We start from the raw sequence: 15,715 nt of genomic DNA on the forward strand, positions 1-15,715 counted from the left end.
TTGATATAAAATCACTTATAATGATTAACAATTCACATAATGTTTCTTGACGTTAATAAATTATACTGTATCGAAATAAATTTTGTATAAGGGGATTTTTCGAAACTAATATCATCTTAATAGTTTAAGATAACCTCGAAGTGCAAAACTTTTCCTCAATTATTGAATACTTAGAAGTTATTATGTATAAATCTTTTTATTGGTTACCAAATGTCATGTCAGTTTTTAGTAAATCACTCGTTTTTATATTCTACAGTACTATTTGAACTACTATAAATATGGTTGACATGTCTTAAGTCAATTTTTAGCGAGTGCTGTGTTTTCTAAGGTTATAGTATTATTTGAACTACTACAACTATTGTAAGCGGTAAAGTTTTATACTAATCGTGATGTAAAAGCACTCATAGCAGTATACATTTTTTTCTCTCTCAAAAAGTTATAAAAACAATCAAAAACTTACTATTCCTTCCAAAATAACGGCAATAGGTACGACTCCAGTGGCTTCGGCTACTTGATGTTCAATCAAATAAAACATGTATTCATCGTAGAGCAACCTGATTAAATGAAAACTACCGAAACTAGCCGCCGATCTAAGCGTTAAATCTCTTATTACCATTGAACTGTAGAAGCTCCATTTGAGTAAAAATTGTCTTGCCGCTTTCGAGAAGCTCGGTTTGCCTTCGTAAGGCTTCAGAGCGCTTTTTACGACATTTTTTAACCAAGACGCCCATTGCTCCAAGGAGTTTTGTTGTTGCAGCGTCAATTTAAAATCGTTTTCGAAACGGGCCACTAAATCGTTATCGCACTGACATACCCACGATGCCTATAACATATTCAATAATAATTGATCACTTAAAGCCATTGGTCCTTCGAACCGATATAAACCTAATGAAGGCTCGAAGGACCAGACAGGTTAATTGTAAGTGTACTAAACAGTATACAAATATTAGTAACGATTCGTGACATTAAATTGGATTGAATAAAGAAAAATTTCAATTCATTGTACACTTAAAGATGTAATAACTTGATTTTATGCAAAATTTATATCGAAATTTAACCTATCAACAGATTTATCTCTCGTAACCAGTGTTCATGACCTTAGTACCAGTACAATTACAGCGTTTCTGGCCCTTCGAGCCGGAAATAAACCTAAGGCACGAAAGACCAAACAGAGTAATTGTTCAGGTATTTACCTATATGATTATAGAGTTATCGAACATTTTGAAGCATTCTCGTGAATTCCGGAAGAATATTCGAAAATAATACGAAGATACGACAAGTAAAAGTATAGAAATTGAATTTTTGAACGGCTCCAAATTGATACCAAGTGTTGAATTATGAGAAGATTTCCCTGCAACAAATCAGGTAGATTCTTGATAGAAGAACTAGAAGGGTGATAATTGAACACCAACAACAGATACAGGAAGTCGCATCAACAAAATCTGGTATCAAGGTGTCTCCACAAAAGATCTATTTCATATTACTGCTACTTTGGATCGATTTAAAGGTATGTCGGTGATAAGAACAACATAAACAATCGTTATAGGAAGACTTTTCGATGGATAATAATTGGTGAAGATCCAACGGATGTTGTTGGATAACAAGAAGAGACTACCTTGGTGTTTGTTGGAGTAAATTGGCGATAGTTTAAATGTATTATTAACTACTCCAAGGGGGTATATCGTGATCATGATTCCTGGAACCTCAAGTATCTGATTCGATATGGAAATGATCAAATTTCTATCTGTAGCATATAGCGAATGATTATCAAGACAGGGCAGTGTAACTTTGCCTTTACCTATACGATTAAACATTCTGGAATACTCTAGATTATATTCGAAGAACCTGTTTTTAATTTCAATGATTTTTTTTTTTTCGAATTGTTTGATGTGTTTACCTGTTCTCTAACGCTATGGAAATCCACTCGGTTCAAATCCGCCAACATTTGTCCGATTTGGTTGCTATTGTGCAACACGGCTCTGGCTGCTTGAGCAAGATGATTGAGGGAAGTGTAGCGTCTCAAACTGCTGCTAAACGCCGACACCGCGGTGAGTTTTATTTGGAGCATGGCCTGCGGAGCTCCAGCCATAGCACTCGTCAACCAATTTTCTAAATCTACAACAAAAACAAAAAAGTCGGTTGAAGTAATCGAAGATTCGATATCGATGTTAATGTTACTTTTGGCAAAATTCCGTATACTCTGAGTCAAAGTGGCCGGTATGGGTTTCAAAACGTCGGGTACCAAAACTTGAATGAGATTCTGGTAAAAAATCAGATCGACTTGTCGCATGAAATGTTGAACGGGTTCCAAATTGCATAAAGAAAATAATTTCGATTTCGAGAGATATTTTTCTTCTTCGCATTCGTCGCTGTTATTGTTATACTGCGACCTAAAAAATATTTATATATATTAGGGTGGTCCAAAAAAATTTTTTTTCAGGTTTGGTACCAAAATATGTAAGATTATAATGTTTAAGAGCCCCCTCTGAAACGGAAAGTAAGAAATTTTTTTTAAAGGTAAAAATTTCTAAAATCGTCAAAAAAGGATTTTTTAAATTATTTTTCTCATTATTTTAGTTCTTTCTAAAAGAAATATGATAAACATCCTGAAAACCTCAAAATTTTACTATTTATAAAGGTCATTCTAATTTTTAAAATTTTACAAAATTTGTAAAATCGTCAAAAATCGATTTTTTCGATTATTTTACTGATTATTTCAGTTCTTTCTACAAAAAAAAAATGATAAAGATCCTGAAAACTTCGAAATTTTAATATTTAGAGGTCACTCCAAATTTTTAAATTTTTAAACTTGTCAAAAATCGATTTTATTCCAATTATTTTTCTCATTATTTCAGTTTTTTCTATAAGAAAAATGATAGAGATCCAGAAAACCTCGAAATTTTAATATTTAAAAGCCACACCAATTTTAAAATTTTGAAAAATTTCTAAAATCGTCAAAAATCGATTTTTTTCAATTATTTTTCTCATTATTTCAGTTTTTTCTACAAGAAAAATGATAAAGATCCCTAAAAACCTCGAAATTTTAATATTTAAAGGCCACACCAATTTTAAAATTTTGAAAAATTTCTAAAATCGTCAAAAATCGATTTTTTTCAATTATTTTTCTCATTATTTCAGTTCTTTCTACAAAAAAAATGATAAAGATCCTGAAAACTTCGAAATTTTAATATTCAAAGGTCACTCCAAATTTTTAAACTTGTCAAAAATCGATTTTATCCCAATTATTTTTCTCATTATTCCAGTTTTTTCTATAAGAAAAATGATAAAGATCCCGAAAACCTCGAAATTTTAATATTTAAAGGTCATTCCAATTTTTAAATTTTTAAACTTGTCAAAAATCGATTTTATTCCAATTATTTTTCTCATTATTTCAGTTTTTTCTACAAGAAAAATGATAGATTCTGAAAACCTCGAAATTTTAATATTTAAAGGCCACACCAATTTTAAAATTTTGAAAAATTTCTAAAATCGATTTTTTTCAATTATTTTTCTCATTATTTCAGTTCTTTCTACAAAAAAAATGATAAAGATCCTGAAAACTTCGAAATTTTAATATTCAAAGGTCACTCCAAATTTTTAAACTTGTCAAAAATCGATTTTATTCCAATTATTTTTCTCATTATTCCAGTTTTTTCTATAAGAAAAATGATAAAGATCCCGAAAACCTCGAAATTTTAATATTTAAAGGTCATTCCAATTTTTAAAATTTTCAATCTCGTCAAAAAGCGATTTTTTCCAATTATTTTTCTCATTATTTCAGTTCTTTCTACAAGAAAAATTTTTCAGTCTCAAAGATAAGTACTTAAATAAATAAATCTTTTTTTGCCTGCCGTTTGGTATGAGTCTCGAAAAAAATCGTTTTTTTGTGCCACCCTATCACATATATAATACAAAAATTATTGATAAAAATACCTCCAAAATTCCCTCCAAAGCGATTCGACAGTCGCAAATTCGAGACTCAAAATTGCATCCAAAAACGCTTCCAAATGTTCCCTGTAAATAGATTTCAAAGTATCCACATCATCGAAGCCACATTCGTCAGGTAACGGTTCATCGAATTGTATATCAGGAAATACTGGAATGGCAGTACTACCATCACCTACACATGACCAAAGAAAAAAATCGGTTACCGAATTAAATCAATACATTTTTTTATTACCAACTAACCTAAATAACCGATGTGTTGCGATAACCCGGAATTCGATATGGAATCGGACGATTCCGAGCTTCGTTTGAAAGGTCTAACGGTACCTTGAGCTTTACCGTTGGTACTCGAACTATTTAGAACCACTCGACTACTTTGATCTTCCAGATTCATCAAAGGAGAACCGGGTTTAACTCGGATGCCGTAGTAGTGATATTTCGAGTTTCCCCTAATGAAAGCATCAATGAAAAACTCTTAAACAAAAGTGTAATATACTAAGAACTCATAAATAGCTCTCGTGTCCCGCCTATACATAATTTATAGAATAAAAGAGAAGAAAGTTAAGTTGTCACGTCAATCGACTGACAGATGAAAATTTTTAGATTATACCACTCTTAATTAACCCCTCAGAACGATTCAACTTCTAATTACTTTATGCCCTCAACAATGTACCAAATTTGGTTATGAAGAAATTAATTTTTTTCGAAATTTCGGGGACTATTTGAGACCTAAAGGAGCTACTTGGTATGGAGGTGAATTGTCATATTTTGAGCGCCCCTATACGCCTCTGCTATGTATCTGTACTTGATAAATAATATTTAGAAAGGTACTGGTTACTAAAGATGATAAATGAAATGTAAAGTTTGAATTAATTTGATTTTTAATCATAAAATGTTAATTTAAAAAAAATTAAAATCAGTTTCGTATTCATTTATATAACACGTGGCAACACTGCAGAGTAGACATTGCATTTAAGTTCAAACGGGAAAAAAAGGGATGTAACTGGATACATTTTGGACTTCCCTATAAGTATTTGTTTTGTATCAGAGTTTGTACGAGACACCCTGTATATAAACAACGTTCACCCAATGTAATCAAACAAGTTTTTATTTAAATTTACCGCGCTACCATAATAAAACTGTTGACGTGTTGACAGATGACAGCCAACTCATAAAAATACAAAGATGAAGCTTGAAAGTTTGTTTATATTTGAATGTGGAAAAATTAAAAAATAAACAGAAATATTCATGTAAAAAACTGCAAATTTCGTTTCTGGTAAGTTAATTAAACCTATAGTCTTGATAATATTCAATATTTTGATAATAAATACCGAAAAATAAAAACTTTCCTTTCAAAAAATAAAGATTGTTATTTATTTACATCCTTAACTTGTATAAATAAAAATCGATACCATAAATGATTTTTCTGTTTTTGTTTCTCAAATATTATGTTGATATATTATAAAAAGTCTCGTAAAAAATGGAAAAAAAGTTAAAAACCATTACGCTTCAAAGTTACAATGTAAACAAAATGAATCCTATAGATTGGTACCCACCTGGTTCCTAGACGTCTCGTTCTCAATCCCAAAAATACGGATCTTATTAGTTTCCCGAAGGAAGCCGCGTTTACGGGTTCCAATTTGTTATCGGCGCAATGCCTGAGGTAGTGAGCGTATAAAGTAGATCGAGGTAGCGAAACACCTTCAGCAGTTTCATAATTTTCCAATAACCATTGAACCTTTTCAATTAAAAAAAAGTTTAAATCTTATCCAAACCCAAATACAGGGCGTCCTCAAACAACAAAGAACCGATTCTATAAGCAATGGACATGTGATAAGTTGCAAAAATTAAATTGGCTGTAGACTCTTATAGATATGGATTATATACAGGAAGTGTTCGAAAAATAATACATACACATACATATCAAATGATAATGATACATACATATATACATATATATATATATATATATATATATATATATATATATATATATATATATATATATATATATATATATATATATACAGTGAGGAAAAATAAAAGTGAAATGATTATATGTCAAGAAGACCTACAAGGTTTCAAAAACGAAAACAAGCTGAAAGTATTGGATTAAAAGTAGGATCTCATTAAGAAATGAATTATTCTATACAGGGGGTACAATATATATATATATATATATATATATATATATATATACTAATTGAATGTCAAACAAACCTACAAGGTGTTAAAAGTCGAAAATAAGATGGAATTATTGAAATAAAAGTAGGATCTGATTAAAAAACGCAGTATTTTATACAGGGGGTGATTGAATGATAATAGTACGACAAATATACAGTGGAGATAAATAAAAGTGTAATAATTGAATGTCAAACAGACCTACAAAGTTTCAAAAACGAAAATAAGCTGGAAGTATTGGATTAAAAGTGGGATCTCATTAAGAAATGAATTATTCTATATAGAGGGTGATCAAATGATAATGTTACAATATATATACAGTGTATATAAATAAAAGTGTAATAATTGAATGTCAAACAGACCTACAAAGTTTCAAAAACGAAAATAAGCTGAAATTATTGAATTAAAAGTGGGATCTCATTAACAAACGAAGTAATTTATACAGGGGGTTATCGAATGATGATGGGAGTAATAATTAGAATTGAGGAACTGTGGCAACTAAAAAACAAACACACTCATTTCAATTTCGGGACACCCTGTACCCGTAAAATCGAACAAAAACAATTAATTTGTCGGATTCAAGCTTTAGTAGACAAAAACTACCACATGCACTAAAAGATAGCTCGCGATTCAATTTTTTTGTGCTACAAACAAAAAACGTGTTAGTAGATAAAGCCGGCAACTTACGGTGGCCGGAGACACCCTTGTGGCGTGTCCCAGGGCTGATCCTACGTCTTCACCTGTAACTACCGAAGGCTGAGAAGCATGCACTGTCGCTGTAGCAACGTAACTCGTTTCCTGCACCGCCCATAATTACAAAAGCGATTAGTTATATCAAATCAGTTAATTAATTAATCGCAAAATACAATTCATAACACAAAAACGATCGTTACATATCAAAATTTACGTACATCTTTTTTATTGTGTCACAAATGTATTCGGAAAATTAGATTTCATGTACCGTTCCGGGCTCCGGTGGATTCGCAACACCGTAAAAGGTTGCCAGATAAATGAATGCGAAAAGCTGTATCTTGGTCACTGTTAGTTGTTGGCAATTTTATTAATAAAGTGTGAAACAGAACGCGGAATATACGGGGGGCGAAAGCAAAATACTGAAACGGAACGAATGGAGAAAACTGACAAACAAAACCAGGACCAACAAAAAGACTATAACGACAAAAACAAGGGGAGTACTTCACCCCAATAAAGGGATTTGTAGGCGCACAAAGCGCTATCCATAATCCAAGAGATTGAACGGCATAATGATGATACGGGGGGCGAAGTTGTTGAAATGATTCAATATCCACCCAACTTACTAGATTTAACATCATGTGATTACAGGTTCTTCCCCGAATTGTATAAATTGGGTAAAAGAAAACTGAAGAAAATATTCTTAAATATAATATAATATATAATAAACGTTTTGATATTTAGAAGACTAGGAACGGGAAAAATTAGCTCAGAAGTTAATAAATTAAAAAGAAACTTTGAATCAACCCTCGTCACTTTATTTTATTAAAAAAATTCACTGGAATTTAATTTTGTTTTGATACATTTACTGGAATAGTTCACATTGTGGGCCAGGTTTACTGGGCGATTTCCATTGGAAATTCTAGATGGCGCTTTACGACCCGTAGCGACCATCTTGGAATTGAAAAAAATCTTTTCAAGGTCTACTTTTTGGTCATTTTAGTAATAAAAATTCCTACCGGAAAAAACTACGAATAATAGCGCCCGAAATACTACGATTTGCTTTTTTTTGGTATACTTCCATTTTGAAACTGTTGACAGATGACAGCCAACTCATAAAAATACAAAGATGAAGCTTGAAAGTTTGTTTATATTTGAATGTAGAAAAATTTGAAAAAAAACTGAAATATTCATGTAAAAATTGAAAATTTCGTTTCTGGTAAGATAATTTAATCTATTATTTTGATAATATTCAATATTTTGATAATAAATATCGAAAAATGAAAACTTTTGTTTCTAAAAATTATTTGCTTAAATCCTAAAGAAATTAACTTATATAATTAAAAAGGTTTTCTTGATGATTTTCATTGGAAATTCCAGATGACGCTTTACGACCCGTAGCGGCTATTTTGGAATTGAAAAAATATTTTTCCAAATCTACTACAAAATTTCCTACCGGAAAAAAGTACGAATAGCAGCGACCCAAAATACAACGATTTGTTTTTGGTATACCCTGTATAAAGGAGAATTATTAAATTACAAATTTTTTTTTGGATTTAATAAGTGCAAGCTGAAACAAATTTGGTTGTAAAAAAGTAAAAAGTTTTTTTTTTATGAAAAATTCATTATTTTCGAGCTTGTAACAATTCCACCTGCCTTGATATTTTCACTCGAGCTATAATCAATTTTTAAATTAAATTAATCGAAAATTCAAATTTGGAGATGGAAAATTTGACTAAAAAGACGTTTTAATTTGAAAAAAAAAATCCACCAGAGTCCGTAAACTGTTAAAAAGAATAAAATATTGTTATTATTATTTCAATTTTAGTTATATCTTTTAAAATTGGCTGTTTTCTGATGTAACCTACAGTCAGTACTGATGAAATCAGCTACTTCAACAATTTTATATACCCAACATTCAATATGAAGAGTTGATATAAGATTTAGAATACTAAACACACTATTTACTACACTGTCTGGTCTTTCGAGCCGGTTATAAACTAAATGAAGGCTCGAAGGACCAGACAGTGTAATTTTTAACGTTGCAAACAGTTCGCTATGAATATCACAGAATTATTTAATGACAACTAACGAAATTTTAGATAAAATAAATGAAACTAAATTAAATACTATACCCTGTGAAAAATCTGTAAAAATACTACTTTTATTCTACAATCTAAAATATCGGTCAGTACTAATTGTCGATTACAACCGAACAAAGCCTTACCGCACTAGTAGTTTGAGGTGATACCCTGTTAGAGATGAGAGACTCCGGATCCACGGCGTGCTGAACTACGTACTGTCCTCCGGTTGTGGTATAACCGACGGTACCCGTAACAGTTGTCGTACCGGAATTCGTAGCTGCATAATATTGACCTTGTCCCTGTCCAGCGTTCGTAATCGGATAAAGGGTCGCCGATTCTCCGACTGTATAAACCGGATACGCCCTGGAAATATCGATATATTGATCCGGATCACGAAAAGTTGTAATACTCCTACTTACATCTGTGCCTGTCCGCCGTTCGTTTGGGTAGCGTATATTTCCGGTTCGACATATTGGATGTGGTAGCCTTGATGAGAAGCCACACTGTCACCTTCCGCTACTACAAGAAAAATACACAACTCCACAATTGTTCGTTTAAATTGTTTTGTTATAATTTTCTTCCTCCCCTAACTCTAAATAATCTCAAAACTAATAAATTTGTTTATATAGAGAAATCCCTACAAAAACAACTCATATGGGAGCGTCCTTTTAGGCCCCTCCCTCCCCTAACGTAGCCTAATTTAACTTTTCCCATGACTCCATATTGCCCGATGCTACGTGCTACGTAATTTTTTTTCACAATATTTTACGTTTTCTATAACATATTTATTATATAAATATCAACAGTGAGAAATTAGCATTTGTAAGCCAAATAAAATCATTTTTTTAACAGCTACGTGGTTTATAGGCATTGTAAAACAGCAGTTTTTTAAAATAAATTGAAGCCCTGTATGTCATGGCTATTTTTCACATTTTATTTTTAGTTTCATAAAAAGGCTCAGTTCTGCCATGGCAAATGATGTGTCATCAAAATCAAAGTGTATTACCAGCAATAATTACATCAAAATTTAAAAACTTTAAAACATTGTCCCATTGTCTAATAACTTACGACCAAGAGTAACACTAGCAAAACTTGGATTCCATAACAATTTTTGATCTAATACTAACCTTCAAATATATTAAACAATAAATGTTTATAATAATTTATGCATTATTTTTACCTGTAGTACTTCACGTATAGTTTTGTTATTTTTTTCTATTTCGAAAAAACTATCAATGAGTTTTTTCAAAGTTTCACAAATTTTCAGTTTCCATATCTTCCATTTAGATTTATTTTTACAAGTTTTGTTACATTCGTATTTTTATAAAAAAAAAATCGTTGGTATTAAATTTATTGATTCACTTGTTTTGAAGCGTCGCCAACTTCAATACTAAAGAAATTTCGATAGAAATCACTATATTATCACTCATTCCACTGTTTCCACAATCAACAACACATAAAACTAAACATTTTAAAATAAAATTAATAACTTTTGTTTGTCATCTCAACGCCATTAAACATCTGATTGTGACCTTCGTGCAACATTTTCGTTTAAGAGTCGATTCAACTTTCTGTCAAATATGTGTACATTTGGCGCGAAATAATATGTAAAAATATGTCTACCACTAATTGTAAAAACAAATGCGCGGTATTCGGTAAGAATCAATTCTTAGGAGTGAGAGGTGCAAAATTTCATGTATAATCGTAACGTCGTAAAATAAAATTTAGTTATTTTTTACTACCGAGTTTATTTTTTGTTTTATAATAAACTATTTGATGGATATAGATATTTCCATTTAGTTATAAATAGTTATCAAATTTATACTAAAATTATGGGAAAAGTGGTATTTCATTTAATTTTCGTAAAACTGCAACACTAGTTTTAAAGTCCCTGTATACTATTACGCAAATCATATCAAAATAAAAAGCAAACAAAAACCAAGAAAAACGAAAAGAACGATCTAAACGTAAACCCATACATAACCTTCAATTTTTCATTGCGTCTTTTATTGAAAAATAATTTAATTGGATATTTTGCGACTCTCAAATTAAAATTAAATTATGTATTTAAACCGTAAATAAAAAAAATAATATAACCTCAAAAGTGCTAAAAAAATTTGGAAATATTAGTTTAAACGTGAGATGGTTTAGTAGAAATACATAGAAAACAAGTTAAAAATTCGAAAAAACTAACAACTTCCGACAAAAATAATCTAAACCATTTTGACAAAAAAAATCTAATAGTTTCTATTTTATTTTAAACCCTAACCATTATGATTTGAAAAAAATATCTACTGTAACTAATCATATTAAATCAAAACATTATTTATATATAAAAAATTAAATATTGTATCCCTACTTTTTACCGTTGGACATTTAGATACAGAGTTCCAATAACCACTCGCGAACATACCGTTCTAGACTTATCACCATCCGATTTCGAACTACACTTGTAAATAACAAACACTACAAATATCGTCAAATAATCGTATCGTATATAACCGTAACTGATGAAGCCCCGCCGACACTAAAGAACGATAAGGATCAAGTCGAGTGTTCATAATTTGATCACAATATATACAAACTCATTTTTCCCCTACCTGTTACGACATATATATCCGAAATATACAATACTAGATTTAATATCACAAAGAGTTACGCGAAAAATAGAGATTTATCAGGTTTGGGGAAGCGGAAAAAAGTGACAGTGACACAGTGACGGAGAAAAGAAACGAAATGAAACAGTGACAGATTTAAAGTAGTATTTAAATCACGCCGCCATATTGAGATGGCCAATCGGGTAAATACGCGGGAATGATAAACGTATAACGAAAATAATTTTAGTTTGATTCTTTTCAATTTTAAGAAATTAGAAATAAATTTCGTTTATTTTCAATTATAAAAGTGAAAATTAGAAAAAAAAACGTGATAATGAGTTTAAAATATTTGTCATAGTTGGAAAATTTTTCGGCGCATGCCCCAACTTCCGACATGTTTTTCGTGAACATTATTTACAAATTTATTAGCAGCGCTTAGTTTTATAAAGAAAGTAGCAATAAAACAAGTAATAGATAACAATTTTTCATTTAATATAAAACTCTTATACTGGCGCCTAAATTAGTGCAAATAAAATAAAAATAGAGGTTGAAATCAAACAAGTGCATTTTAAGTTCGCACATGGTCTTCAGGTCGAGTTTCGCTTGCGTCTACGTTTGCCGGTGGATGATTCAATTTACGTATCTTTGTCTCAATACCGTAAGGATTATTTTCGAAAAATTGTTGAATATATGCGTTAATAAGTGTAGAAAATTCATGGCTCCCGTTGTTTCAACGACTTCGGGTTAAGAAATTAATAAAGTTTTTCGGTTTTAATAGATAAAATGGGTTTGTCTAGCTTACGGTTTTAACGATTATGACTTATATTTATAAGAAATTAATTATTTCTGCTCGTATTAAATTTTGAGTTAGGCAAATATTTTTTCCCTAAACAACTCGGAGAAGCAATCTAACAAAAAGTTTGTTAGTTTTGGAGTAAACAGTGCTTCAAAAGGACATCGCTTATGTTTGATTGATCACAAGAGAAAACTGTAAGTACTTTGTGCAATTTTTCATTTAACTGCTTGTTGTCCAGTCATATTTAGTGTTTAGATTGTCGTCATTTTAATATGGCGGACGCGCTTGCGTTAAGCATACTCGACTAACATCAACATATTCAATTCAAAAATATCAAATTATAAATAAAAAGTATTCGTAAAAAAAATTAAGACGCCACTGGGGTCACTCTTGAACATCTTCTAATAAGAAACGCTAAAAACATGATTCACCTATAATCCGATCTACACAGGTGACGCGTGTCAGTCGCGTGTCCAATCAGGTGAACGTATCTACAATGTGTATCATCCGTCAAAGCACGGGGGGTTGTTGATGCTTAAATGAAGGGATGCATCCGATATGCCCGAATTGAGCTGATATCTAATGAAAATCCTCTAATTAACGTATATATTACAGTAGGTGGAATCAGGTAGTTGTATTGTTATGTTGATAGAATGCAGCTGGAAGCTAGCATATCAAATTATATAGTCCGTTGGAAAATTAAAAGAAATTGAATAAAATCTAAATGAAAAATTTAGAGTTTCGTAGACTTCTTCGGGTCTTTTTGGTACAATTAGAAAACTGTGTATAATAAAAAAAGTTGTAAATAGACTGTACATAAGTATAGGTGCGTGATTCAATGTACCGGGTGTCCTCAGTGTAAAAGGTTATTTTCAATGAATTGAATAAAATCTAAATGAAAAATTTAGAGTTTCGTAGACTTCTTCGGGTCTTTTTGGTTCAATTAGAATACTGTGTATAATAAAAAAAGTTGTAAATAGACTGTACATAAGTATAGGTGTGTGATTCAATGTACCGGGTGTCCTCAGTGTAAAAGGTTATTTTCTATAAATTGCTGGAGATAGTTTGAACATTCTACTGTTGATTTATTTATGAAAACATATTGTTTCGTCACGAAAAGAAAAAAAAGTAAAGAAAATAACTGTTATGTACGAGGGTGCTTTCAAAAGTACCTGGCTCAACAAAAAAAAACAAAAATTTTGGAAAAAAAATATATTCATTTTACGTATTAGACCCATAGACTTTTCCCCACGAAATCCAATAAGTTCGATACCTTTTATAATAAGAATCGTCAAGCTCCTCAAAACTACCGACAACATCTCTTTGATCACCGAGCCATTTTTTCAAGTCTGTGAATAGAAAATAATCCGAGGGGACTAAATCTGGCGAATAGGTTGCATGAATTAGTAATTCAAAGTTTAATTCATCAATTTTGGTTATTGCAATAACGTATATGTGAGCTGGTGCATTGTTTTGATGAAACTACATTTTCTTCTTATCCAAATGCGGCCGATTTTGCTTGATATCTTCGCTCGAACGATGCAACAAATTCTCATGAAACTCGCCATTGATAGTTTTCCTTTTTTCAAGATAGTTAATGAAAATTATCCCACACAAATCCCAAAAAACCGACGCCATGAACTTGCCCGCAGATGAAACGGCTATTGTCAGCTGGTTCTCCTTTTTCAGTCCATTCTTTTGTTGGGGGTATAAAGTGATGGATCCACGTTTCATCCAAGCTTATGAAACATTGTCAAACATTCGATGGAAAATCTTCGCGACGCTGTTTTTGTTCCATTTCGAGCAAACGCGGCATCCATCTTGTGCAAAGCTTTCCCATGTCAAAAATTTTAGTTAATATGCGATGTACCGCCACCTCTCCGGAAGCTTTTTGATACCGTTATCGAAGAATTCCTTGGACAACTCGAACAGCCATGTCCGCACTCCTTTACCTCGTCGTCGGTGTTGAATTTTTGACCTCCAAAGGCTTCTGTCAGTGGTCCAAACACGTAGTAGTCTCAGAGGACAGTGAGGGGGAAAGTTCTAGTATCTCTCACTCCAATTTTGATATTGTATCGAGCGTGAGACACGCGGTATGATAGCACGCGTTATACTGGAGGAAAATCGCACTTCGCGCTGGAATGGTCATCCGTTTCGAGCGATAAGCGGAATTCACGAGTGTTTTGACTCGCGTCTCTTCCTCCTGATTCCTCTTTAGACGACACGTTGTAATCGTAGTCATAGGACCTGGAGCGCGAGCGGCCAACATAAAAATTGGCCATATTCCAGCGCGAACTTGATCGCGAGCGATCGCGATCATGAATCACACTTCGTAAACTGTTTAAGGCGTCAGCGTCGGCGCAAATGTAAGAATTTGTAAATTGAATATTAATAACGGACCCAGTTAACACATAATCTAACCGCCAAGTACACGCTTGCCATCTACATCATTCGTTTTTGACCGTAATATAATTTTTTTAGCATTAAATTATTATCGAACGTGTGTTTTCGAGAAAAATATACTTTTAGCAATATAGGAGTATGTATATTATGGATTTAATAGCTACCAAACTAAAATATAGGGTGCTCTTACCTACGGTGGTTTGTAAAGGTGTTAAAGAAGTGTAAGACCTAGTCGCAGCTTCTGGTGGAAAGCATTAAAAATATCAATAGTCTAGTATTAGTAACAATAACTACATTTTCAAATACGCATGCAAAGCAGAAGTGCCAGAAGACGAAAATTTATTGGTAGAAACGCGCGTCAGTCGGCGTAATTGTATTTGTGTCATGGTGTTAATGGTTAAGTTTAAAAATATCTACGGTTCTATGAGAACGTTTATAAAACAAAAATCGATTAAGTTCGCATATCCACCCTAATCTACGGATTTAGTACCTATTTATTGTTTCCAAACACCGAAGAAATTGATTTTAAATCGTTTCATAAACAGATGTCGATTTTGATAGTAAATCTTCAAAAAAAATCATAATTATCGATATTACGAGTGTAAATCAAAAAATTTATATTACTAGCCTGTGTATACGAGGGAGAACCGAACCCTTTCAAAATATTGTGCACTATAACTGATACATTTACCCCACTCCACGTTTTTTCTTTGATCTCTTAAATATTGTTGAATCGGTATCCTTTAAAGCGTGGAAATAAGAAAAATTCACACGGAGTCGTATGAGGCGTGTAAAGCGGCGTGATCATGCCATTTTTTTACAAAAAAAAAAACAGCCCTGTGTGCAAGGACATTGTCATTACGAAATAATCAATCTCCTGTCTGCCACAAATTGGTTTTTTTTTTGAAAACACTCTCGTGCAAGCTTCTTAACATCACGAAATTTTCGAATAGTATGAAGTTTGTTATCAATCGACACGTGGCCATTTTTAAATTGTGTAAACATTGGATTTTTTCCCG

At 32.0% G+C, this 15,715-nt stretch overlaps 1 protein-coding gene across 3 annotated transcripts in view; it reads right to left on the reverse strand.

The window, feature by feature from the left end:
- Positions 1-15,715, reverse strand: part of LOC130443399 (transcription factor RFX3) — a 45,934-nt gene that overhangs the window by 8,630 nt on the left and 21,589 nt on the right. The window contains exons 4-12 of one of the 3 annotated variants that reach the window (XM_056777986.1): positions 9,320-9,419; positions 9,044-9,263; positions 6,814-6,924; positions 5,502-5,683; positions 4,189-4,394; positions 3,934-4,120; positions 2,179-2,390; positions 1,898-2,115; positions 461-823 (exon numbers count right to left, since the gene is read on the reverse strand). In XM_056777986.1, coding sequence (XP_056633964.1) covers positions 461-823; positions 1,898-2,115; positions 2,179-2,390; positions 3,934-4,120; positions 4,189-4,394; positions 5,502-5,683; positions 6,814-6,924; positions 9,044-9,263; positions 9,320-9,419 — 1,799 coding nt within the window. The remainder of the gene's footprint in view (positions 1-460; positions 824-1,897; positions 2,116-2,178; positions 2,391-3,933; positions 4,121-4,188; positions 4,395-5,501; positions 5,684-6,813; positions 6,925-9,043; positions 9,264-9,319; positions 9,420-15,715) is intronic. The other 2 variants (XM_056777988.1, XM_056777987.1) reach the window with 2 other exon arrangements.

The sequence above is a fragment of the Diorhabda sublineata genome, chromosome 4, assembly GCF_026230105.1.
Source record: "Diorhabda sublineata isolate icDioSubl1.1 chromosome 4, icDioSubl1.1, whole genome shotgun sequence".
NCBI lineage: Eukaryota > Metazoa > Arthropoda > Insecta > Coleoptera > Chrysomelidae > Diorhabda > Diorhabda sublineata.